The 24,480-nt window shown below is 44.5% G+C and overlaps 2 protein-coding genes and 2 long non-coding RNA genes across 7 annotated transcripts in view; 1 reads left to right on the top strand and 3 right to left on the bottom strand.

Moving 5' to 3' along the window:
* On the top strand, positions 1 to 1,044 carry LOC127932039 (uncharacterized). Its single transcript, XR_008143680.1, has 3 exons — positions 1 to 373; positions 526 to 601; positions 756 to 1,044. It is a non-coding gene; the product is annotated as an uncharacterized LOC127932039 (long non-coding RNA).
* The window catches only part of LOC118379912 (DDB1- and CUL4-associated factor 1), a 60,748-nt gene extending 45,740 nt beyond the window's left edge, over positions 1 to 15,008 (bottom strand). The window contains exons 1-10 of one of the 4 annotated variants that reach the window (XM_052526215.1): positions 14,833 to 15,008; positions 13,923 to 14,052; positions 13,566 to 13,716; positions 12,754 to 12,867; positions 11,296 to 11,433; positions 10,545 to 11,042; positions 10,078 to 10,275; positions 9,672 to 9,773; positions 8,636 to 8,794; positions 1,135 to 1,314 (exon numbers count right to left, since the gene is read on the bottom strand). In XM_052526215.1, coding sequence (XP_052382175.1) covers positions 1,135 to 1,314; positions 8,636 to 8,794; positions 9,672 to 9,773; positions 10,078 to 10,275; positions 10,545 to 11,042; positions 11,296 to 11,433; positions 12,754 to 12,867; positions 13,566 to 13,716; positions 13,923 to 14,035 — 1,653 coding nt within the window. In that variant the 5' untranslated portion in view covers positions 14,036 to 14,052; positions 14,833 to 15,008. Of the gene's footprint in view, positions 1 to 1,134; positions 1,315 to 8,635; positions 8,795 to 9,671; positions 9,774 to 10,077; positions 10,276 to 10,544; positions 11,043 to 11,295; positions 11,434 to 12,452; positions 12,484 to 12,624; positions 12,656 to 12,753; positions 12,868 to 13,565; positions 13,717 to 13,922; positions 14,053 to 14,761; positions 14,781 to 14,832 lie in introns of those variants that run through there. The other 3 variants (XM_052526216.1, XM_052526218.1, XM_052526217.1) reach the window with 3 other exon arrangements.
* On the bottom strand, positions 11,792 to 12,452 carry LOC127932042 (uncharacterized). The gene is made up of 4 exons (XR_008143684.1): positions 12,372 to 12,452; positions 12,286 to 12,333; positions 12,210 to 12,247; positions 11,792 to 12,080 (listed from the first exon to the last, which is right to left on the bottom strand). It is a non-coding gene; the product is annotated as an uncharacterized LOC127932042 (long non-coding RNA).
* A 3,131-nt stretch (positions 15,009 to 18,139) lies between the features above and the next one.
* Positions 18,140 to 24,480, bottom strand: part of LOC118379945 (semaphorin-3D-like) — a 175,322-nt gene continuing 168,981 nt past the window's right edge. The window contains exons 16-18 of the mRNA XM_052526219.1: positions 20,990 to 21,054; positions 19,755 to 19,888; positions 18,140 to 19,656 (exon numbers count right to left, since the gene is read on the bottom strand). Coding sequence (XP_052382179.1) covers positions 19,231 to 19,656; positions 19,755 to 19,888; positions 20,990 to 21,054 — 625 coding nt within the window. The 3' untranslated portion in view covers positions 18,140 to 19,230. The remainder of the gene's footprint in view (positions 19,657 to 19,754; positions 19,889 to 20,989; positions 21,055 to 24,480) is intronic.

Raw genomic sequence — 24,480 nt, forward strand, 5'->3', positions numbered from 1 at the left:
AGAGAGAGAGGTGAGGGGATACACAGCCACTGGGTCATGGGTCAGAGGGGAAAAAAAAACAGTCCTGACGAGAGAACCTTTTCTTCACAAATTAAACTTAGCCACCGCACCTTCAGGGCTGTGACGCTACAAAAGGAAAGCAATTTCAAGGTCCTCTGGCAGCACAACTGTCTTCTGAAATCAGTAGCCGAGGGACGACATAGAAACTAGGCAGTGGGAATACTGCAAGGGGGACTACTGGAGCTCTACTCTCTCATTCAGAGCCAATCTCCCCCGTCTCTCACCCTACTCGCCAGGTTAACTGTCCTGATGACTGCAGTAAGATTCTCTCATTCAGAGCCAATCTCCCCCGTCTCTCCCCCCTACTCACCAGGTTAACTGTCCTGATGACTGCAGAAAGATTCTCTCATTCAGAGCCAATCTCCCCCGTCTCTCCCCCTACTCGCCAGGTTAACTGTCCTGATGACTGCAGTAAGATTCTCTCATTCAGAGCCAATCTCCCCCGTCTCTCCCCCTACTCGCCAGGTTAACTGTCCTGATGACTGCAGTAAGATTCTCTCATTCAGAGCCAATCTCCCCTGTCTCTCCCCCTACTCACCAGGTTAACTGTCCTGATGACTGCAGTAAGATTCTCTCATTCAGAGCCAATCTCCCCTGTCTCTCCCCCCTACTCACCAGGTTAACTGTCCTGATGACTGCAGTAAGATTCTCTCATTCAGAGCCAATCTCCCCTGTCTCTCCCCCCTACTCACCAGGTTAACTGTCCTGATGACTGCAGTAAGATTCTCTCATTCAGAGCCAATCTCCCCCGTCTCTCCCCCTACTCACCAGGTTAACTGTCCTGATGACTGCAGTAAGATTCTCTCATTCAGAGCCAATCTCCCCCGTCTCTCCCCCTACTCGCCAGGTTAACTGTCCTGATGACTGCAGTAAGATTCTCTCATTCAGAGCCAATCTCCCCCGTCTCTCCCCCCTACTCACCAGGTTAACTGTCCTGATGACTGCAGTAAGATTCTCTCATTCAGAGCCAATCTCCCCTGTCTCTCCCCCCTACTCACCAGGTTAACTGTCCTGATGACTGCAGTAAGATTCTCTCATTCAGAGCCAATCTCCCCCGTCTCTCACCCTACTCACCAGGTTAACTAGTCTCCTGAGGCCATCCTGGTGGTCAAACAGCTGCAGTATGGCTCTGAATGAGAAGGAGATGGAGAAGAATATGGTGGTGTGGCAGCAGCCCGACGCGTGGGAACACTCCAGGAGCCACAAGGCATAGCCCACCATGTCTGACAGCACACTGTCCGGCAGCATACACACCTGTAGGAGGAAGAGACAGTCAGGTAACAGACACACCTGTCGGAGGAAGAGACAGTCAGGTAACAGACACACCTGTAGGAGGGAGAGACAGTCAGGGAACAGACACACCTGTAGGAGGGAGAGACAGTCAGGTAACAGACACACCTGTCGGAGGAAGAGACAGTCAGGTAACAGACACACCTGTAGGAGGGAGAGACAGTCAGGTAACAGACACACCTGTAGGAGGGAGAGACAGTCAGGGAACAGACACACCTGTAGGAGGGAGAGACAGTCAGGTAACAGACACACCTGTAGGAGGGAGAGACAGTCAGGTAACAGACACACCTGTAGGAGGGAGAGACAGTCAGGGAACAGACACACCTGTAGGAGGGAGAGACAGTCAGGTAACAGACACACCTGTAGGAGGGAGAGACAGTCAGGTAACAGACACACCTGTAGGAGGGAGAGACAGTCAGGGAACAGACACGCCTGTAGGAGGGAGAGACAGTCAGGTAACAGACACACCTGTAGGAGGGAGAGACAGTCAGGTAACAGACACACCTGTAGGAGGGAGAGACAGTCAGGTAACAGACACACCTGTAGGAGGGAGAGACAGTCAGGTAACAGACACACCTGTAGGAGGGAGAGACAGTCAGGTAACAGACACACCTGTAGGAGGGAGAGACAGTCAGGGAACAGACACACCTGTAGGAGGGAGAGACAGTCAGGTAACAGACACACCTGTAGGAGGGAGAGACAGTCAGGTAACAGACACACCTGTAGGAGGGAGAGACAGTCAGGTAACAGACACACCTGTAGGAGGGAGAGACAGTCAGGTAACAGACACACCTGTAGGAGGGAGAGACAGTCAGGGAACAGACACGCCTGTAGGAGGGAGAGACAGTCAGGGAACAGACACACCTGTAGGAGGGAGAGACAGTCAGGTAACAGACACACCTGTAGGAGGGAGAGACAGTCAGGTAACAGACACACCTGTAGGAGGGAGAGACAGTCAGGGAACAGACACACATGTAGGAGGGAGAGACAGTCAGGTAACAGACACACCTGTAGGAGGGAGAGACAGTCAGGTAACAGACACACCTGTAGGAGGAAGAGACAGTCAGGTAACAGACACACCTGTAGGAGGGAGAGACAGTCAGGTAACAGACACACCAGTAGGAGGGAGAGACAGTCAGCTAACAGACACACCTGTAGGAGGAAGAGACAGTCAGGTAACAGACACACCTGTAGGAGGGACAGACAGTCAGGTAACAGACACACCTGTAGAAGGAAGAGACAGTCAGGTAACAGACACACCTGTAGGAGGGAGAGACAGTCAGGGAACAGACACGCCTGTAGGAGGGAGAGACAGTCAGGTAACAGACACACCTGTAGGAGGGAGAGACAGTCAGGTAACAGACACACCTGTAGGAGGGAGAGACAGTCAGGTAACAGACACACCTGTAGGAGGGAGAGACAGTCAGGTAACAGACACACCTGTAGGAGGGAGAGACAGTCAGGTAACAGACACACCTGTAGGAGGGAGAGACAGTCAGGGAACAGACACGCCTGTAGGAGGGAGAGACAGTCAGGTAACAGACACACCTGTAGGAGGGAGAGACAGTCAGGTAACAGACACACCTGTAGGAGGGAGAGACAGTCAGGTAACAGACACACCTGTAGGAGGGAGAGACAGTCAGGTAACAGACACACCTGTAGGAGGGAGAGACAGTCAGGGAACAGACACACCTGTAGGAGGGAGAGACAGTCAGGTAACAGACACACCTGTAGGAGGGAGAGACAGTCAGGTAACAGACACACCTGTAGGAGGGAGAGACAGTCAGTTAACAGACACACCTGTAGGAGGGAGAGACAGTCAGGTAACAAACACACCTGTAGGAGGGACAGACAGTCAGGTAACAGACACACCTGTCGGAGGAAGAGACAGTCAGGTAACAGACACACCTGTCGGAGGAAGAGACAGTCAGGTAACAGACACACCTGTCGGAGGAAGAGACAGTCAGGTAACAGACACACCTGTCGGAGGAAGAGACAGTCAGGTAACAGACACACCTGTAGGAGGGACAGACAGTCAGGTAACAGACACACCTGTAGGAGGGAGAGACAGTCAGGTAACAAACACACATGTAGGAGGGAGAGACAGTCAGGTAACAGACACACCTGTAGGAGGGAGAGACAGTCAGGTAACAGACACACCTGTAGGAGGAAGAGACAGTCAGGTAACAGACACACCTGTAGGAGGGACAGACAGTCAGGTAACATACACACCTGTAGGAGGGAGAGACAGTCAGGTAACAAACACACATGTAGGAGGGAGAGACAGTCAGGTAACAGACACACCTGTAGGAGGGAGAGACAGTCAGGTAACAGACACACCTGTAGGAGGAAGAGACAGTCAGGTAACAGACACACCTGTAGGAGGAAGAGACAGTCAGGTAACAAACACACATGTAGGAGGGAGAGACAGTCAGGTAACAGACACACCTGTAGGAGGGAGAGACAGTCAGGTAACAGACACACCTGTAGGAGGGAGAGACAGTCAGGTAACAAACACACCTGTAGGAGGAAGAGACAGTCAGGTAACAGACACACCTGTAGGAGGGAGAGACAGTCAGGTAACAGACACACCAGTAGGAGGGAGAGACAGTCAGGTAACAGACACACCTGTAGGAGGGAGAGACAGTCAGGTAACAGACACACCTGTAGGAGGGACAGACAGTCAGGTAACAAACACACATGTAGGAGGGAGAGACAGTCAGGTAACAAACACACCTGTAGGAGGAAGAGACAGTCAGGTAACAGACACACCTGTAGGAGGAAGAGACAGTCAGGTAACAGACACACCTGTAGGAGGGAGAGACAGTCAGGTAACAAACACACATGTAGGAGGGAGAGACAGTCAGGTAACAAACACACCTGTAGGAGGAAGAGACAGTCAGGTAACAGACACACCTGTAGGAGGGAGAGACAGTCAGGGAACAGACACACCTGTAGGAGGGAGAGACAGTCAGGTAACAAACACACATGTAGGAGGGAGAGACAGTCAGGTAACAGACACACCTGTAGGAGGAAGAGACAGTCAGGTAACAGACACACCTGTAGGAGGGAGAGACAGTCAGGTAACAAACACACCTACACAGTTATATGTTCCAAGTCACGTGACAGCAAACAAAATGACATCCAATGAGGTTTCATTTTGGTAGTTGAATGTGGATGTGCTACTGTGTGGGGTAAGTGTGTGTGTGTAAACAGTTCCTTGCAAAAGTATTCATCCCCCTTGGTGTTTTTTTCCTATTTAGTTGCATTACAACCTGTAATTAAAATGTAGTTTTATTTGGATTTCATGTAATGGACATACACAAAATAGTCCTAAATGGTGAAGTGAAAAAAATATTTTAAAAAATAAAATAAAAAAAGTGGTGTGCATATGTATTCACCCCCTTTGCTATGAAGCCCCTCCCCTTTTCCATGATGCCCCTCCCCTTTGCTATGAAGCGCCTAAATAAGATCTGGTGCCACCAATTACCTTCAGAAGTCACATAATTAGATAAATAAAGTCTACCTGTGTGCAATCTAAGTGTCACATGATCTCAGTATATGTTCTGAAAGGCCCCAGAGTCTGCAACACCACTAAGTAAGGGGCACCGCCAAGCGAGCAGCACCATGAAGACCAAGGAGCTCTCCAAACAGGTCAGGGACAAAGTTGTGGAGAAGTACAGATCGGGGTTGGGTTAGAACAAAATATCAGAAACGTTGAACATCCCACTGAGCACCATTAAATCCATTATTAAAAAATGGAAAGAATATGGCACCACAACAAACCTGCCAAGAGAGGGCCGCCCACCAACACTCACTGACCAGGCAATGAGGTCATTAATCAGAGAGGCAACAAAGAGACCAAAGATAACCCTGAAGGAGCTGTAAAGCTGCACAGCGGAGATTAGCGTATCTGTCCATAGGACCACTTTAAGCCGTACACTCCACAGAGCTGGGCTTTACAGAAGAGTGGCTAGAAAAAAAGCCATTGCTTAAAGCAGAAAATAAGCAAACACTTTGGTGTGCACCAAAAGGCATGTGGGAGACTCCCCAAACATATGGAAGAAGGTACTCTGGTCAGATGAGACTAAAATGTAGCTTTTTGGCCATCAAGAAAAACGCTATGTCTGGCGCAAACCCAACACCTCATCACCCCGAGAATATCATCCCCACAGTGATGCGTGCTGATGTTTTTCCCCATCGGCAGGGACTGGGAAACTGGTCAGAATTGAATGAATGATGGATGGCGATAAATACAGGGAAAGTCTTGAGGGAAACCTGTTTCAGTCTTCCAGAGATTTGAGACTGGGACGGAGGTTCACCTTCCAGCAGGACAATGACCCTAAGCGTACTGCTAAAGCAACACTAGAGTGGTTTAAGGGGAACATTTAAATGTCTTGGAATGGCCTCGTCAAAGCCCAGACATCAATCTAATTGAGAATCTGTGGTATGACTTAAAGATTGCTGTTCACCAGCGGAACCCATCCAACTTAAAGGAGATGGAGCAGTTTGCCTTGAAGAATGGGCAAAAATCCCAGTGGCTAAATGTGCCAAGCTTATAGAGACATACCCCAAGAGACTTGCAGCTGTAATTGCTGCGAAAGGTGGCTCTATTGCAGGGGTGTCAAACTCAAATACCCAGTGGGCCAAAATGTAAAACCTGAACAAAGTCACAGGCCAACATTGAACAAATTAACCTTTTAATATGGACCCAAACAAGTTTTGCTTTAACATTGAATATGGAACAAGCATCGCTTATTACCATACAATATATAATTTAATAGTGGAGACATGCAAAATCGAATTTCAAATGAAAAAACACATCAATGGCATTCATTTATTAAATAAATAAAATGTAAATAAAAATTGTATGCCTCTTTTCTATTTGCAGCCTTCTGATTTAAATACCAAAATCAACTTTTTCCACTGGCTAATAATTTTACAAATAAAATTATAATAAATCAATCAACCATTCAAGCCATTGCCTTGTAGCAAGAAAAAGTGCATAAAGAAAACGTTAATTATTGCACACTGGTCTAATCTGATGTGCCCAAGCCAGATACCTGGCATCTCTTCTTGGATGCTAGTTCATCAATGTCTGGGCTCAAGCTCTGAGCTGAAGAAATCCTCAGTATCGAGCGAAGATGTTCATCAGTCAGACGTCTCCTGTGAGTTGTTTTGGTCATCTTCATCGAGGAGAAAAGTTGCTCGCATAGATAAGTGCTGCCGCACATGGAGAGCATCTGAGCAGCTTGGGTGCGGAGCTGAGGCATTGTGTCAGGGATGAACCGTGGAAACTGTGCGGCGCCCACAGCATCATACTTTGACTTCAGCGTGTCGTTGCACTGGAGTTCAATCAGCTTCATTTGGATGTTGGTTGGTGCATTTTCCACATCAACTGCGAAGGGATTACTAAGCAGTTCAAACTTGCATTTCTGGGCATCGAAGTCGGCAAATCGCCAGCTAAACTCAGCGGCGAGAACACTGAGTTTTTCAGCAAACTGTGCGCATGGGAACACGGCGGTAGAGATCTGCGCTTTTATGGATTGGCAGCAGGGAAAATGGCAAGGGTTTCCTTGCAGCATCTGATTCTCCCACAGGCACAGTTTAGTTTTGAAGGCCCTCACTGCAGCGTACATGTCTGTGATGATGCGCCCCCGCCCCTGAAGCTGCAGGTTCAGCGCATCGAGATGGCTCGAGATGTCACAGAGAAAGGCCAGCTCACACAGGAACTTTTGCACCCGGAGCTCTGCTGTATCCTTCCCTTTGGTTTCCAGGAATTGACATATTTCCTCACGCAGCTCGAAACATCTGTTCAGTACTTTTCCTCTGCTTAGCCATCTCACCTCTGTGTGATACGGCACGTCTGCGTATTCCGAACCACACTCCTCCAGAAAATATTTAAACTGGCGGTGATTTAGACCTTTGGCTCTTATAAAGTTAACTACCTGTGTTACTGTGGTCATAACATGTTCCATCTTTAGGGCTTTGGCACACAGTGCTTCCTGATGTATGATGCAGTGGTAAACAGTTAGCTCACCTGCACAGTTCTCTTCCCGCATCTTCTCCCGAACCATGCCCACCAGTCCACTCTTTTTACATTTACATACATCGCTGGCGCACCATCTGTCGTTAATCCAACGAGTTTATCCCACGGCAGCTTTATTTCAGTTACACATTTGGAAACCTCCTCAAAGATTTCCTTTCCTGTGGTTGTGCCATGCATTGATTTGAATCCTAATAGCTCCTCCGTAACACACAGATTTGAGTCCACTCCACGGATGAAGACTGACAGCTGAGCAGTATCAGATGCGTCGCAGCTCTCATCCACAGCGAGGGAGAACGCAACAAAATCTTTTCCCTTTTCCATCAGCTGGTCATACAGATTGGTGGCAAGATCACATGTGCGATCAGCTACTGTGTTCCTGCTCAGGCTCACGTTTGAAAATGCTTGTTTTTTCTCTGGGCATACGAGGTCACAAACCTTCATCATGCACTTTTTCATGAACTCTCCCTCATTAAAGGGCCGGGCTGATTTTGCGATCTCTGCTGCCACTATATAACTAGCCTTTACAGCAGCCTCATTTTGTGATGTGGCTTTTTTAAACATATTCTGTTGTGAAACCAAACTTCTTTTCATCTCCTCTACTTTCTGGCTCCTTTGAGTCATGTCCAGGTCCTTGTATTTGTCATGGTGTTTCGTTTCATAGTGTCGTCTAATGTTGTACTCCTTACTTACAGCCACGTTGACTCCACAAACAAGACAAACAGGTTTGTCTTTTACATATGTAAACAGATATTCTGCCTCCCACTTGTCCAGAAAGCTCCTGTTTTCTGCCTTTCTTTCGCCATTTTTGGGAAGGGTTAGCTCGCTGACAGTTGTAGCGTCTATGTTGCTATGACTACTGTCACAGAGGAGAGAGCGTTTCTGGGTCCTGTCCTGATTGGCGCGCGAAAACAGCAGAGCATTATGGGATTCGTAGTATTAGTGGTGAATGCGCTGTATAATACCGGCGGGCCAGCTCTAGTAGTAATTTGGTATTGTCTCGCGGGCCAAATATAATTACCCCGCGGGCCAAATTTGGCCCACGGGCCAGAGTTTGACACCCATGCTCTATTGTAATTATATTATAATTATTTTGCATCTTCAAAGTGGTAGGCATGTTGTGTAAATCAAATGATACTTTAATGATATTTTAATTCCAGGTTGTAAGTATGGCAACAAAACAGGAAAAATGCCAAGGGGGGGTGGATACTTTCACAAGCCACTGAATATGACTCCTACCCTCTCCATGGCGTCCTGGTTATAAGCTAGGTAGTAGAGACACAGTGACACCCCAGTGGCAGCCATGGAGGGTCTGGGGATCTCCAGCAACTTCTGCACTCCTCCGTGAGCTATGAAGTCAGCAGCAAACTTCTTGTGCAGGAGCAGGGAGGCGAGGTACTGGCGGCAGAGAGAGAGAGAGAGCAGAGAGAGAGAGAAAGAGAGCAGAGAGAGAGAGAAAAGAGAGAGAGAGAGAGAGAAAAGAGAGAGAGAGAGAGAGAGAGAAAAGAGAGAGAGAGAAAAGAGAGAGAGAGAGAGAAAAGAGAGAGAGAGAAAAGAGAGAGAGAGAAAAGAGAGAGAGAGAGAGAAGAGAGAGAGAAAGAAAATAGAGAGAGAGAGAAAAGAGAGAGAGAGAGAGAAAAGAGAGAGAGAGAGAGAGAGAACAGAGAGAGAGCAAACGACATCCGTTACACAACAACATTCAGACACTATCTCTATGAGAGCAGAACCCAGCCGTTCCGGCCTTCAAAAAATGGTCTTATCACAGACACACAGACACAGCTGATCTGCTACTGTCAGGTTATTGAGATACTCATGTCGTGAGTCTCCGAACCCTTCTGTTTCCAAGGGAGTTTCTCTGCACCGTCTGTCGCCTTGAGCTTTCAGTCCGTTTTCTTTATTCTCTACGGGTAATGACTAGTTGTCTACAAAAACAACCCTTATTCTCTACAGGTAATGACTAGCTGTCTACAAAAACAACCCTTATTCTCTACAGGTAATGACTAGCTGTCTACAAAAACAACCCTTATTCTCTACAGGTAATGACTAGCTGTCTACAAAAACAACCCTTATTCTCTACAGGTAATGACTAGCTGTCTACAAAAACAACCTTTATTTTCTACAGGTATTGACTAGCTGGCTAAAATAAAAAAAATCCACCAATACACCTAATAGGGAATAACAATGTATTAATTGGAAATACAACCGTAAACATGTGACGATCTGGAAAGAGGCACTAATGCTAAATAATGAGATCAGTGATGATGATGATGATTACCAGGAGTGAGTCGAAGGTGAGCTGGACATCGTTGGTGTGCTTCAGGTCAATGTAGTGCATAAGAAGCTCTCTGGTGTCCATCTGCATGAACACAGCTAGCAGCTCCAGGGGGTCCGGGGGGGGGGCAGTGAGAACATAACAGTTGGTTAAAGTCCTCAAAGCACATAAAATAGATTTATTCAAAACTTATATTGACCAGTTAAGTGACTAACATGTAGAATGGCTTTAAAAAATAAGTATATAATTTATAAAGTACTTTGTGTATGACCAACACTGTACTTGCTCATGTACCTACAATGTAAATACATGCAAATCAGGGATCAAATTATGGGAAGTGGGACCAATGTTAAGTGGTGATGGGGTCCTTAATATCTGTGTGAGTGAGAGATAAGGGTCCACTCCTTACCTCCTGGTAATCTCCTAGGGGTGTGAGGTACTGGAGGATGAGGCGTTGCTCTATAGCAGGGGTGAGGGGGTACAGCCGGTAGTTACCCCCAATCACCCAGGAGCTGACCTCTGACCAGCTACTGTTAGACTGGTCACTACCGGTACAGCAGGACAAGCCTCTCTCTGGATCCATGGAAGGGGTGGTGAAGTGGAGTTTCTGTGTGGATTCAGACGAGAGGTTAATTATCCCCCCCCCAAAAAAAGCAGCCATTTGATTTGATTTGCAGCTGTATATGAAGACAATACACAAGACCCGGTACAAGACCCGGTACAATTCCCGGTACAAGACCCGGTACAAGACCCGGTACAAGACCCGGTACAAGACCCGGTACAACAACAGGGTGTGAGTCTGAAAAAGCCCTGGTCAGAAATATTGCACTACAGGGAAAAGTATGTTATTTCAGAAAACAGCCTGGTGGATCTCACCTGTTTGACTTTCCTTCCATTCTCCCTGGCTGTTCTCTTCCTCCCCAGTCCTCCTCCAGACTCCTGCCCCCTGGTTTCAGGCTCTCCCAGGCTGGTCTCGGGGCCTGGGCCTGGCTGGTACAGGGGGTCTGGAATGGGCTTCACCGATACACAGCTGCTGGTCTTCTGGGCCTTACCCAAGTGGAACGACGGCTTGGGTCTGGACCACACAGGCCTGCTACAACTACTACTACTACTACTACATGTCGTCTCTCTTCCTCTCTCCTTTTTCTTCTTCTCCTCTTCCTCCTCCTCCTCCTCCTCATCTTCCTCCATGTTATCCGTTGCTGTATTCTGAGATGTGCTGCCCTCTTCCTCATCAACGTCTCTGTCTGTAGGTTCCTCTGCTACAGACTGGAGGGACTGAGAAGCCTTCTTTGGACTGGGGTGTTTTAAGGCCTGACGACTCTTTGAGTCTTTATCCTGCAGCTCACGTAGCCGCATCAGCATTAGTGGCACCTGAGACACCAAGGATTTACATTGAAGCATCGTCTATGAACAACATCTCAAAAAACAACAACAACAACATCTCAAACAACAAAAACATCTCAAACAACAACATCTCAAACAACAACAACAACAACATCATCTCAAACAACAACAACAACATCTCAAACAACAACAACATCTCAAACAACAACAACATCTCAAACAACAACAACATCTCAAACAACAACAACAACAACAACAACGTGTGCCTGTGTACACTAACCAGTTTAGAGTTGTCATCCCTGTAGTTGGTAGCTATCTCCTGGTTCTCCATCGCTCTGGCCAGTAGCCCTGTAGCATAGATACACAGAGGCTGCTCTGCCTCCTGGGCCCATTTAAACAGCTTCTCAACCAGACCCTCCTGTTTCAACACACACACAGACAGTTTGGTCTAGAGAGCACATCCACAGCATTTCAAAACAGGGCTTTAGAACATTCACAAGGGGACTGTGTGCGTGTAGGAAAAACTACTTGTTTCCATAATGGATTCAATTAGATTTCTAACTATGATGTTTAGATACAAATGACAGCAGCGTTCCTTCTAGATTAGCCCCGAAAATAATATTATGACCGGGTGGGAGGGGGGCAATGGAGCTAGTCAAGGATGCTAGGAGATTGACAATAACAGTACCTCCTCCTGTAACACCACAGCTGTCTGAATAACAGTACAGTACCTTCTCCTGGAACACCACAGCTGTCTGAATGACAGTACAGTACATTCTCCTGTAACACCACAGCTGTCTAAATGACAGTACAGTACCTCCTCCTGTAACACCACAGCTGTCTGAATGACGGTACATTCTCCTGGAACACCACAGCTGTCTGAATGACAGTACAGTACCTTCTCCTGTAACACCACAGCTGTCTGAATGACAGTACAGTACCTCCTCCTGTAACACCACAGCTGTCTGAATGACAGTACATTCTCCTGGAACACCACAGCTGTCTGAATGACAGTACAGTACATTCTCCTGTAACACCACAGCTGTCTGAATAACAGTACAGTACCTTCTCCTGTAACACCGCAGCTGTCTGAATGACAGTACAGTACCTTCTCCTGTAACACCACAGCTGTCTGAATGACAGTACTGTACCTCCTCCTGGAACACCACAGCTGTCTAAATGACAGTACAGTACCTTCTCCTGGAACACCACAGCTGTCTGAATAACAGTACCTTCTCCTGGAACACCGCAGCTGTCTGAATGACAGTACAGTACCTTCTCCTGTAACACCACAGCTGTCTGAATGACAGTACAGTACCTTCTCCTGGAACACCGCAACTGTCTGAATAACAGTACCTTCTCCTGGAACACCACAGCTGTCTGAATAACAGTACCTTCTCCTGGAACACCACAGCTGTCTGAATGACAGTACAGTACCTTCTCCTGGAACACCACAGCTGTCTAAATGACAGTACAGTACATTCTCCTGGAACACCACAGCTGTCTGAATGACAGTACAGTACCTTCTCCTGGAACACCACAGCGGTCTAAATGACAGTACAGTACCTTCTCCTGGAACACCACAGCGGTCTAAATGACAGTACAGTACCTTCTCCTGGAACACCACAGCTGTCTAAATGACAGTACAGTACCTTCTCCTGGAACACCACAGCTGTCTGAATGACAGTACAGTACCTTCTCCTGTAACACCACAGCTGTCTGAATGACAGTACAGTACCTTCTCCTGGAACACCACAGCTGTCTCCAGACCAGGCATTATGTTCTGTAGCAGACGACACGCTGCCGTGTTCATGGACAGCTCTCTACTGGTCATCACATAGCTATTCAGCAACTAGAGGGAGAGGTCAGAGGTCAGACTCAGGGTTAACACAGCTCTCTACTGGTCATCACATAGCTATTCAGCAACTAGAGGGAGAGGTCAGAGGTCAGACTCAAGGTTAACACAGCTCTCTACTGGTCATCACATAGCTATTCAGCAACTAGAGGGAGAGGTCAGAGGTCAGACTCAGGGTTAACACAGCTCTCTACTGGTCATCACATAGCTATTCAGCAACTAGAGGGAGAGGTCAGAGGTCAGACTCAGGGTTAACACAGCTCTCTACTGGTCATCACATAGCTATTCAGCAACTAGAGGGAGAGGTCAGAGGTCAGACTCAGGGTTAACACAGCTCTCTACTGGTCATCACATAGCTATTCAGCAACTAGAGGGAGAGGTCAGAGGTCAGACTCAGGGTTAACACAGCTCTCTACTGGTCATCACATAGCTATTCAGGAACTAGAGGGAGAGGTCAGAGATCAGACAGGGTTAACACAGCTCTCTACTGGTCATCACATAGCTATTCAGCAACTAGAGGGAGAGGTCAGAGATCAGACAGGGTTAACACAGCTCTCTACTGGTCATCACATAGCTATTCAGCAACTAGAGGGAGAGGTCAGAGGTCAGACACAGGGTTAACACAGTCACAGGCCTCAGCAGTCTAATTAACGTAATAGAAGAAGTGTAGTTCAATTTGTAGCCTCGATTCTTACCGCGTTTGTGAAGTCGTCATTCTTGAAGAGGATTTTGAGTAAATGTCCCAACATGCATTCTGGGTCTGCTCGTCCTGGATGTCGGTCATCAAACGGATCAGGATCAGCCTTGTGATACTCCTCTGTCTCGCGCTCTACCAGCTCAGAGATTCTAACACACGCAAAGAAAACATGAATTATCAACTGTCTGTCATATGAAGAATAGAAGATGACTTTTGTAATGTCTACGCAGCAGCAACAGATGGACCTAAACAGCACAACAGCAACAGGCCTATACAACAACAAAAAACATTGCCAGTAAATCCACTGAAGTCTCCCACTAGTCTTTTCCATTATTAGCTCGTTGGTGTTACTGACTTGGTGAGGATGGAGACCAGGTCGTCAGTGGTTCCTTGCTGCTCCGTCTCCCATTGGTCCAGCAGAGAGGTCAGCTCTGCCTTGGCGTCCACCAGCACAGCAGGAGAGGCCATGTTTGTTTGTTTTTTACCTGAGAGAAGGAGGGCACAGTGAGATAGAGAGAAAGAGAAGATGTACAATACAGGATGATTAAGTTCTGAGAGGGTACATGAGAGACGACAACTCGACGTGTGTCTGTTTACCCAGACTCTGATATTAGATCTTGAATGTCATCCTGACATTTCACTCTCTGCAAATGTCTAGATTAACGTTAAGAGTGAAAACAGTAGCTAAAGTCACTCGTTAGCTACTCGATGTCGATGTCTGAACTGATCAACGCAGTTTGATCTAGCTTACTAGTCACGTTTAAGCTGGATAATTAGTTACTTGGACAAACGACGTGACGTAAACTAACTAGTCAGTCGACGGGGATCAGGAGTACTGCGTAACTAGTTAGTTAAATAGTTAGATGTCTAACTAACGAGTAGTTAGTTGGGAGAGAAACAAGATAAGTGTGTCAATATGGTAGCTCTAGCTAGCAAAAAGTCATCCAACAGGTGGCTAACTAACGCTAGCATTGTGTTTGTGTGGAAACAACTTTGCGTAAATAACGTCCCCAGCCAACTGTTAGGTAAATTAGCGTAGCAAGCTAGGCTGCTTTTGATTTCTTCCTAACTCACAACTAGGTGCGGCGTATATAGTCTAGGCAGTTAGTACACTATCAGATCACTGGGTTGTTTAACAATGTGTTCCCAACACAAGCCAGCAAACGTTACCGAGCACGCACGAGTCGCTCATACCGAAAAACAAGGGAGTCGTGTCACGACAGGATCACTCAAGTGCACTGCTTTTAAACACCTGGATTGCCTACCTTTTTTTTTGAAGTTGCAGAAGACAACTGTAGCTCAAACGTATTGTTGTGGATTTGACGAATAGGGTGGTTGGTATGAAGGGGGGGTGGAAACGATCTATTAATATAAGCGAAAGTTTCACATGTTTATTTCGCAAACTTCACTCACGGCGGCACGCTGGAAACGTCACAGACACATGGCGACTTTTGATGACGTCATCGACGTTTTATTCCGCTCCATTCTATCTCCTTATAATCGTCCTAACTTTGTATTTATACTTTTTTTTTTATAATCAGGAAAATATTTATAGATTTTTATTTTTTATTTTATTATAAAAAAAATAAAAAACATTCACTACAATCGTGTGATTAAAAAAATAATATATGTTTTTTTTTTGTCTAAATGGTTAGTCATCATGACATGAACAGTGTCAGTTTTCGGGATGTTCATTCAGGAATATATTATCGAGTTTATTTACTTAGCTAATCAATTGTTTGTATGTGAATGGGTGACTTTTAAATTATAGTCATACTTGCAATTATTTAGTTTGTTCAACAATGTGTAGACCTATCTCACGAAGAGAGAGGTAAATGTGTCCAAATTCTGAAAGCAATCGTTCCTTTTTAACATAGCAGTCTTTACCTCCATTAGGAAAGGCGTTATGACATGAAATTATGATACTACATTTTATGCTAATGAATCACCAAACCATTCCCTTTCGTGATGTGTAGCGAAGCAACATACTAGTAGCTACTGGAAGGGTGTCTCACTGAAAAAGGTCCCGTACAGCTTTATAATATACTCCTTTGACTCATATGTAAAGGTAACGTACACATAAATAGGATAAATAAACTGAAACCTTGCTTATTAAACGATGACTGTACGACATAATGGAAAAACAAATGACACGTCAACAGGTCAGTTGTGCAGTGTACAAAAAACCAACACTAGATGGTGATAACTATACGATAAACAACAAGTCACACGGTGGAACATGTCCATTCAGTCAACACAATACGTTGGAAATTCGTATTTTTTCAATGTTCAGTCTTTTGCACGTTTGATACCCGGTCGGTTACACTACTGTTGAATTATGAGATCTGTGCTGATTACCATGGCTTATTAAATTATAGACAATTTTCTAAAATTAATAAAATAAAAATACAAAACATAGATTTCTTAATCGCACGTCTTCACACCCTATCTGATGAAAGCACCATTACAGCTGTGAATCGTTGTGAATAAGATTCTACCAACTTTGCACAACTCTTAGGGCAAAATACACTGAGTGTACAAAACATTAAGAACACATTCCTAATATTGAGTTGCACCCCACCCCTTCAATTGTCTCAAGGCCTAAAAATCCTTATTTAACTTGTCTCCTCCCCTTAAATGACACTGACTGAAGTGAATTGAACAAGTGACATCAATAAGGGATCAAAGATTTTCACCAGGATTCATCTGGACAGTCTGGACAAAATTCCCAAAGCTCAGTCAATTGTTTTGGAGTCATGGACAAAAAAAAATTCAAACCGTCTCTTTGATTTCAAAACAGATTTAAGTCAAGGCTGAAACATTCAGGAAAACTCGATACCTATTAGAAAGCCACTCAGTGTTTAAAGAAATCTGAAAGGAGGAAAGCCCAGGTCAAGAGTTAGAGGAAAACCTGCCTCAGTGTGTACGCGCATGTGTGTGTGTGTGTGTGTGTGTGTGTGTGTGTGTGTGTGTGTGTGTGTGTGTGTGTGTGTGTGTGTGTGTGTGTGTGTGTGTGTACGCGCATGTGTGTGTGTGTGTGCGTGTCTGTGTGTGTGTCTGTGTGTGTGTATATGTGTGTGTGTGTGTATATGTGTGTGTGTGTGTCTGTGTGTGTGTGTGTGTATGTGTGTGTGTGTGTCTGTGTGTGTGTGCGTGTGTGTTCATTCTCTCCAGATGCTGAGAACCTTTGATTTTCCCAGTCAAAAATAACCACACTGTCCACAGCTCTGTCTGAGGTCTGTCTGACACACTGGCTATTCAACCAGCGGCCTAATTGATACAGGATACCATACCGTCTAGAAATGTTAGCCTGAGGGCTCTGTTCAATGTGCACTGCGGAAGTTCAGCTTTAGCGTAATTGAAATGTAAAGGCATGGAGATGGCATTCACAGTAACCTGTGCATATGTCGGCTCAATCTGAAATGACCTATACATTTCAATCTAGGAATCTGTAACGCTTCAGCTTCAAAGCCAAACATCTTTTGGAATTAGATCAATGTTTCCTTCAGGTTTATCTGTCTGGTATATAATTTTTTTTTTTAACTATCACTAGATGGGTTCAGAGAGACAAACCATCACATTTTGGTTGCCATGACGAGATATATCCGCCTCACTCTCAGAGAAAAAAAGTGGCACTGCAAGGTTTTACACAGTCAAATGTGACAAATAATTACTTTATTTTTTATTTTTAATAAAGAGCTATACAAATGATACATCCAACATAAAAAATATACATGTGTGTATATATATATATATATATATATATATATATATATATATATATATATATATATATATATATATACTGTAGTTAAACAGGATGTAATAAAATAATATGAGATCTGGTCACAATTTGTACACTATATAGGGAACAGAGTGTCATTTGGGATGAGACCTAACTCTAACCAAACACTATAGAATGAGGCTAGATTCATGTGTTGAATATATAAGTGAAATATATACAGGACAGGAACATTCTAGCTAAACGTTGGATATACAGCTCTTTACTAACTAAACCAATACACGTTATACACGTTGAACATTATTATTTATTATTATTACGAGGACAGTAATACTTCACACAAAGGTACCCCATCAGCATTTATTTCTCATGGAATTTTTTAAAACACATGGAAAAAAAATGGATGGATATAGTGTTTTGTAAATAAACTCTTTTGTAATTTATATGTTAAATATAAAGGATAGGAACATTCCATTCCAGTTAAACACTGTATATATAGTGTTTTGCAACAACAACAAACAAAAAAACAATTGTTATATACATCTGAAATAAACTATTTTTGAATTTATCTAAAATAAACTCTTCAAATGTAAAGGAGGCTTCTCAGCGTTGTTGTCCACAGGACCAGGAAATGAAATGTTTATCCTCTACTCTGCCAGGAAGGAAGGAAGGAAGGAAGGAAGGAAGGAAGGAAGGAAGGAAGGAAGGAAGGAAGGAGAACATCAGAGTGGCCCAACTCATTTCCTCCCCTCACAGCTCTGAAGTTCCAGAACACCTGTGGTTGTGATGATGGAGCAAATAACCCCCCCCACCCCCACCCCACCCCACCCCCCTCAACACATGTGGCAGAGAACGGTCTGTCCTGTTTTTATTTGGTAACAAACTCACCAGTCCAGAGCGCAATAACAAACGTTTCGGGTCGAAATCCTGTCTACACAGAATACAAGGGAATGATTGAGGAGTGATGTAAATCTAAAATATCATATCATACACATTATTCTGTGCGACAAAGGTTAACTGATAATAACAATATTAAGCTAAGACACAGAGTAGACAAAACATTAGGAACACCTGCTTTTTCGATTAAATAGACTGACCATGCGATCTGCTATGATCCCTTATTGATGTCACTTGTTAAATCCAAACGGTGGCTATTTGAAGAATCTCAAATATAAAATAGATTTTGATTTAACACATTTTTGTTTTGGGTTACTACATGATTCCATATGTGTTATTTCATAGTTTTGATGTCTTCCCTCTTTATTCTACAATATAGAAAATAGTAAAAATAAAGAAAACATCCTTGAATGAGTAGGTGTTCTAAACCGTTTGATCAGTACTGTATGTGCGCCATTCAGAGGGTGAAGGGGGAAGACAGAAGATTTAAGTGCCTTTGAACGGGGTGTGGTAGGTGCCGGGCGCACAGGTTTGAGTACGTCAAGAACTGCATCGCTGCTGGGTTTTTTCCACGCTCAACAGTTTACCGCGTGTATCAAGAATGGTCCACCACCCAAAGGACATCCAGCCAAGTTGACACAACTGTGGGAAGCATTAGAGTCAACAAGGGCCAGCATCCCTGTGGAACGCTTTCGACACCTCTGAGGGAAAAGAGGGGGGAGGTGCAACTCAATATTAGGAAGGTGTTCTTAATGTTTTGTCTGTTCAAATAAAGGCTGTATTACTGTGTGTTCATACATTCTCTTTATCTCCAAGGCTACTTTCTGATTATGCACCCTTGTACATGAAGTGTGCCCTTGCACACTACCTGTCATGGATTTCAAGGCACGGGCTCGGTGTAAGCATTGGCTGGATGGAGTTTTTACACCCTTGTTATATCCATGAGTGAAAGTGCACATATCAGGAGAAACCGCGGAGAACTGTGACGCAGCCCACATCTCTGTCCATCCCCATCCCCAGCTGGTCATTGTAGTGGGGTGGAGTCGTGCCGTCGCACCCTGGCCTTGCCGTTGTCCACCTGGGTCTGTTTCCACTTCACCTGGCGTAGCTTCTTCTTCTCTCGGTACCACAGCTGCTCACAGTACTCGGTTGCGCTCATGCTAGCCATGCCCACCATGTGCAGGTCCTTGTAGTTCCTGAGGAGCTTGGTGTGGCTCCCAGGAACCAGGCCCCCCCTCAGCCCTGCCCCTCCGGCCCCAGGATCAGCTGCCTTGGCCTGGGATGCTGTCATGCTCTGCTGGGGTATAACCTGGAGGTTGTAGCGGGCCTGGACCTGGGAGAAGGAGTGCTCCAGGGTGGTACAGGTGTAGAGGCCAGCGTCCCCTGGCTCCAGCCGCTGCACCAGGAGACCTCGCTTCATGTGGACCATACGATCCTCGCTCTGGAGCAGCTGAACGAGGACAGCAGGGCAAGACAAGAAAAAGTTAGTTATTAGATTAATATTAGTCAATGGTTCAATTATGAATGAGGAGATCAATGTTCCCTCACCTCTCTGCTAGTGCGAGTGTGTGGCGACTGAACTGTCCACTTGACTGTAGCCTGTTGGGATCTGGGCATACACTCTAGGAAGGTTGAGCTGCTCTGCACCCCATAGATCACTTTCAGCTCCACTGACTCAGAACCTGGAAGGCAGGAAACAGGAGCTGTTAAAAGTTATGTCACTGCTTCAGAGTTCTGGGGGGGAGGGGACACAATCTGATTCAGAGTTCTGGGGGAGGGGACACAATCTGATTCAGAGTTCTGGGGGGGAGGGGACACAATCTGATTCAGAGTTCTGGGGGGGGACACGGTCTGATTCAGAGTTCTGGGGGGAACACACGATCTGGTTCAGAGTTCTGTTTTGTGATCCTCCTTCAAAGGATTAGGTTAGGATTTGAGGAGGGTAAATTGACCCTAGATCTATGACTCAGAGGGCAATTTGTACCTAGCTAGAGCAGTACAGTAGGTCCACTAGAGGGCGAACTAACGGTTCGTCATCAGCTAAGCTGTCGGACACGATCGTAGCATTGGGTCATACCGAAGCCGTCTCTGCTACAGAGAGTCGACAAATTCATTTTCATTTTTTTTATTTTACCTTTATTCAACAGTTAAGAACAAAACTCTTATTTTTAATGACGGCATGGGAACAGTGGGTTAACTGCCTGTTCAGGGGCAGAACGACAGATTTGTACCTTGTCAGCTCGGGGGTTTGAACTTGCAACCTTCCGGTTACTAGTCCAACGCTCTAACCACTAGGCTACCCTGCCGCCCCATTAACGTATGAGCAGTCACATGTAATCTCCAGACATTTACAGCTGGTCTGGTACCGTACCACAAGACGAGTTACATCAGCACACATCGTGGTAATACTGAACTGGAGGAAAGCTGACTGGTGCTGCAACGGACTGTAAACTAATATATTATGATCTAAGACGGAGAAACTAAGTTACAGTACATCAGATATGGTCCTAGGAGCCTAGTGAACTAAGTTACAATACATCAGACATGGTCCTAGGAGCCTAGTGAACTAAGTTACAGTACATCAGACATGGTCCTAGGAGCCTAGTGAACTAAGGCCGGCTGACCCTGTAACTTAGCGCAAATGAATACATTGAAAGCCACAATAATATGAGTTGAGTTACCTACTGAGTTGAGACTGGCTGGCGCTAGCTGCAATAAGAGGCATACAGTATCATAGACAGACATAAACATTTAGTAGACGCACACACAAACACACTAATTACCATCTTCTGCATTGTGACACTGGCTCATTGAATCCCCATGTTTCACTTCCTGGCGCCGAGCTCGCCTGAGGAGATAAAATAGCAGACAGCCTGGATGTCATAACCATGTCATAACCATGTCATAACCTGGATGTCATAACCTGGATGTCATAACCATGTCATAACCATGACATAACCTGGATGTCATAACCATGTCATAACCATGTCATAACCATGACATAACCTGGATGTCATAACCATGTCATAACCATGACATAACCTGGATGTCATAACCTGGATGTCATAACCATGTCATAACCTGGATGTTATAACCATGTCATAACCATGACATAACCTGGATGTCATAACCATGTCATAACCATGACATAACCTGGATGTCATAACCTGGATGTCATAACCATGTCATAACCTGGATGTCATAACCTGGATGTCATAACCATGTCATAACCTGGATGTTATAACCATGTCATAACCATGACATAACCTGGATGTCATAACCATGTCATAACCTGGATGTCATAACCATGTCATAACCTGGATGTTATAACCATGTCATAACCATGACATAACCTGGATGTCATAACCATGTCATAACCTGGATGTCATAACCATGTCATAACCTGGATGTTATAACCATGTCATAACCATGACATAACCTGGATGTCATAACCATGTCATAACCTGGATGTCATAACCATGTCATAACCTGGATGTCATAACCATGTCATAACCTGGATGTTATAACCATGTCATAACCTGGATGTCATAACCTGGATGTCATAACCATGTCATAACCTGGATGTTATAACCATGTCATAACCATGACATAACCTGGATGTCATAACCATGTCATAACCTGGATGTTATAACCATGTCATAACATGGATGTCATAACCTGGATGTCATAACCATGTCATAACCTGGATGTTATAACCTGGATGTTATAACCATGTCATAACCATGGCATAACCTGGATGTCATAACCTGGATGTCATAACCATGTCATAACCTGGATGTTATAACCTGGATGTTATAACCATGTCATAACCATGGCATAACCTGGATGTCATAACCATGTCATAACCTGGATGTCATAACCTGGATGTTATAACCATGTCATAACCATGTCATAACCTGGATGTCATAACCTGGATGTCATAACCATGTCATAACCTGGATGTCATAACCATGTCATAACCTGGATGTCATAACCATGTCATAACCTGGATGGCATAACCTGGATGTTATAACCATGTCATAACCATGTCATAACCTGGATGTCATAACCTGGATGTCATAACCATGTCATAACCTGGATGTCATAACCATGTCATAACATGGATGTTATAACCATGTCATAACCATGTCATAACCTGGATGTCATAACCATGTCATAACCTGGATGTTATAACCATGTCATAACCATGTCATAACCTGGATGTCATAACCATGTCATAACCTGGATGTTATAACCATGTCATAACCTGGATGTCATAACCTGGATGTCATAACCTGGATGTCATAACCATGTCATAACCATGTCATAACCTGGATGTCATAACCATGTCATAACCTGGATGTCATAACCTGGATGTAATAACCTGGATGTCATAACCATGTCATAACCATGACATAACCTGGATGTCATAACCATGTCATAACCTGGATGTCATAACCATGTCATAACCATGTCATAACCATGTCATAACCTGGATGTCATAACCATGTCATAACCTGGATTTCATAACCTGCATATCATAACCTGGATGTTATAACCATGTCATAACCTGGATGTCATAACCTGGATGTCATAACCATGTCATAACCTGGATGTCATAACCTGGATGTCATAACCTGGATGTTATAACCATGTCATAACCATGTCATAACCATGATGTCATAACCTGGATGTCATAACCATGTCATAACCTGGATGTCATAACCATGTCATAACCATGTCATAACCTGGATGTCATAACCATGACATAACCATGTCATAACCTGGATGTCATAACCTAGATGTCATAACCTGGATGTCATAACCATGACATAACCATGTCATAACCTGGATGTCATAACCTAGATGTCATAACCATGTCATAACCTGGATGTCATAACCTGGATGTCATAACCTAGATGTCATAACCTGAATGTCATAACCATGACATAACCATGTCATAACCTGGATGTCATAACCTAGATGTCATAACCTGAATGTCATAACCATGACATAACCATGTCATAACCTGGATGTCATAACCTGGATGTCATAACCTGGATGTCATAACCTGGATGTCATAACCTGGATGTCATAACCTGAATGTCATAACCATGACATAACCATGTCATAACCTGGATGTCATAACCTAGATGTCATAACCATGTCATAACTATGTCATAACCTAGATGTCATAACCTAGATGTCATAACCTGGATGTCATAACCTAGATGTCATAACTTGGATGTCATAACCTAGATGTCATAACCTGAATGTCATAACCATGTCATAACTATGTCATAACCTAGATGTCATAACCTAGATGTCATAACCTGGATGTCATAACCTAGATGTCATAACCTGGATGTCATAACCTAGATGTCATAACCTAGATGTCATAACCATGTCATAACCTGGATGTCATAACCTGGATGTCATAACCTAGATGTCATAACCTGGATGTCATAACCTGGATGTCATAACCTGGATGTCATAACCTGGATGTCATAACCTGCATGTCATAACCATGTCATAACCTGGATGTCATAACCATGTCATAACCTGGATGTCATAACCATGTCATAACCATGTCATAACCTGGATGTCATAACCATGTCATAACCTGGATGTCATAACCATGTCATAACCATGTCATAACCTGGATGTCATAACCATGTCATAACCTGGATGTCATAACCATGTCATAACCTGGATGTCATAACCTGGATGTCATAACCTGGATGTCATAACCTGGATGTCATAACCATGTCATAACCATGTCATAACCATGTCATAACCTGGATGTCATAACCATGTCATAACCATGTCATAACCATGTCATAACCATGTCATAACCTGGATGTCATAACCATGTCATAACCTGGATGTCATAACCATGTCATAACCTGGATGTCATAACCATGTCATAACCATGTCATAACCTGGATGTCATAACCATGTCATAACCTGGATGTCATAACCATGTCATAACCTGGATGTCATAACCATGACATAACCTGGATGTCATAACCATGTCATAACTATGACATAACCATGTCATAACCTGGATGTCATAACCATGTCATAACCATGTCATAACCATGACATAACTCTGATAGCTTTGAACTGTGGCAGAATGTTTGTTTGTTTATTTGGTTGTTGGATACCCGTTAGCTGTTACTATAGCAACAGTTCCTCTTTCGGGGTTCACAAACAAAGAGCAACACAATCACATCTACACAGAAATACAACAACATAGAACAGTACATTATTG

The sequence above is a fragment of the Oncorhynchus keta genome, chromosome 10, assembly GCF_023373465.1.
Source record: "Oncorhynchus keta strain PuntledgeMale-10-30-2019 chromosome 10, Oket_V2, whole genome shotgun sequence".
In the NCBI taxonomy this organism is placed as follows: Eukaryota; Metazoa; Chordata; class Actinopteri; order Salmoniformes; family Salmonidae; genus Oncorhynchus; species Oncorhynchus keta.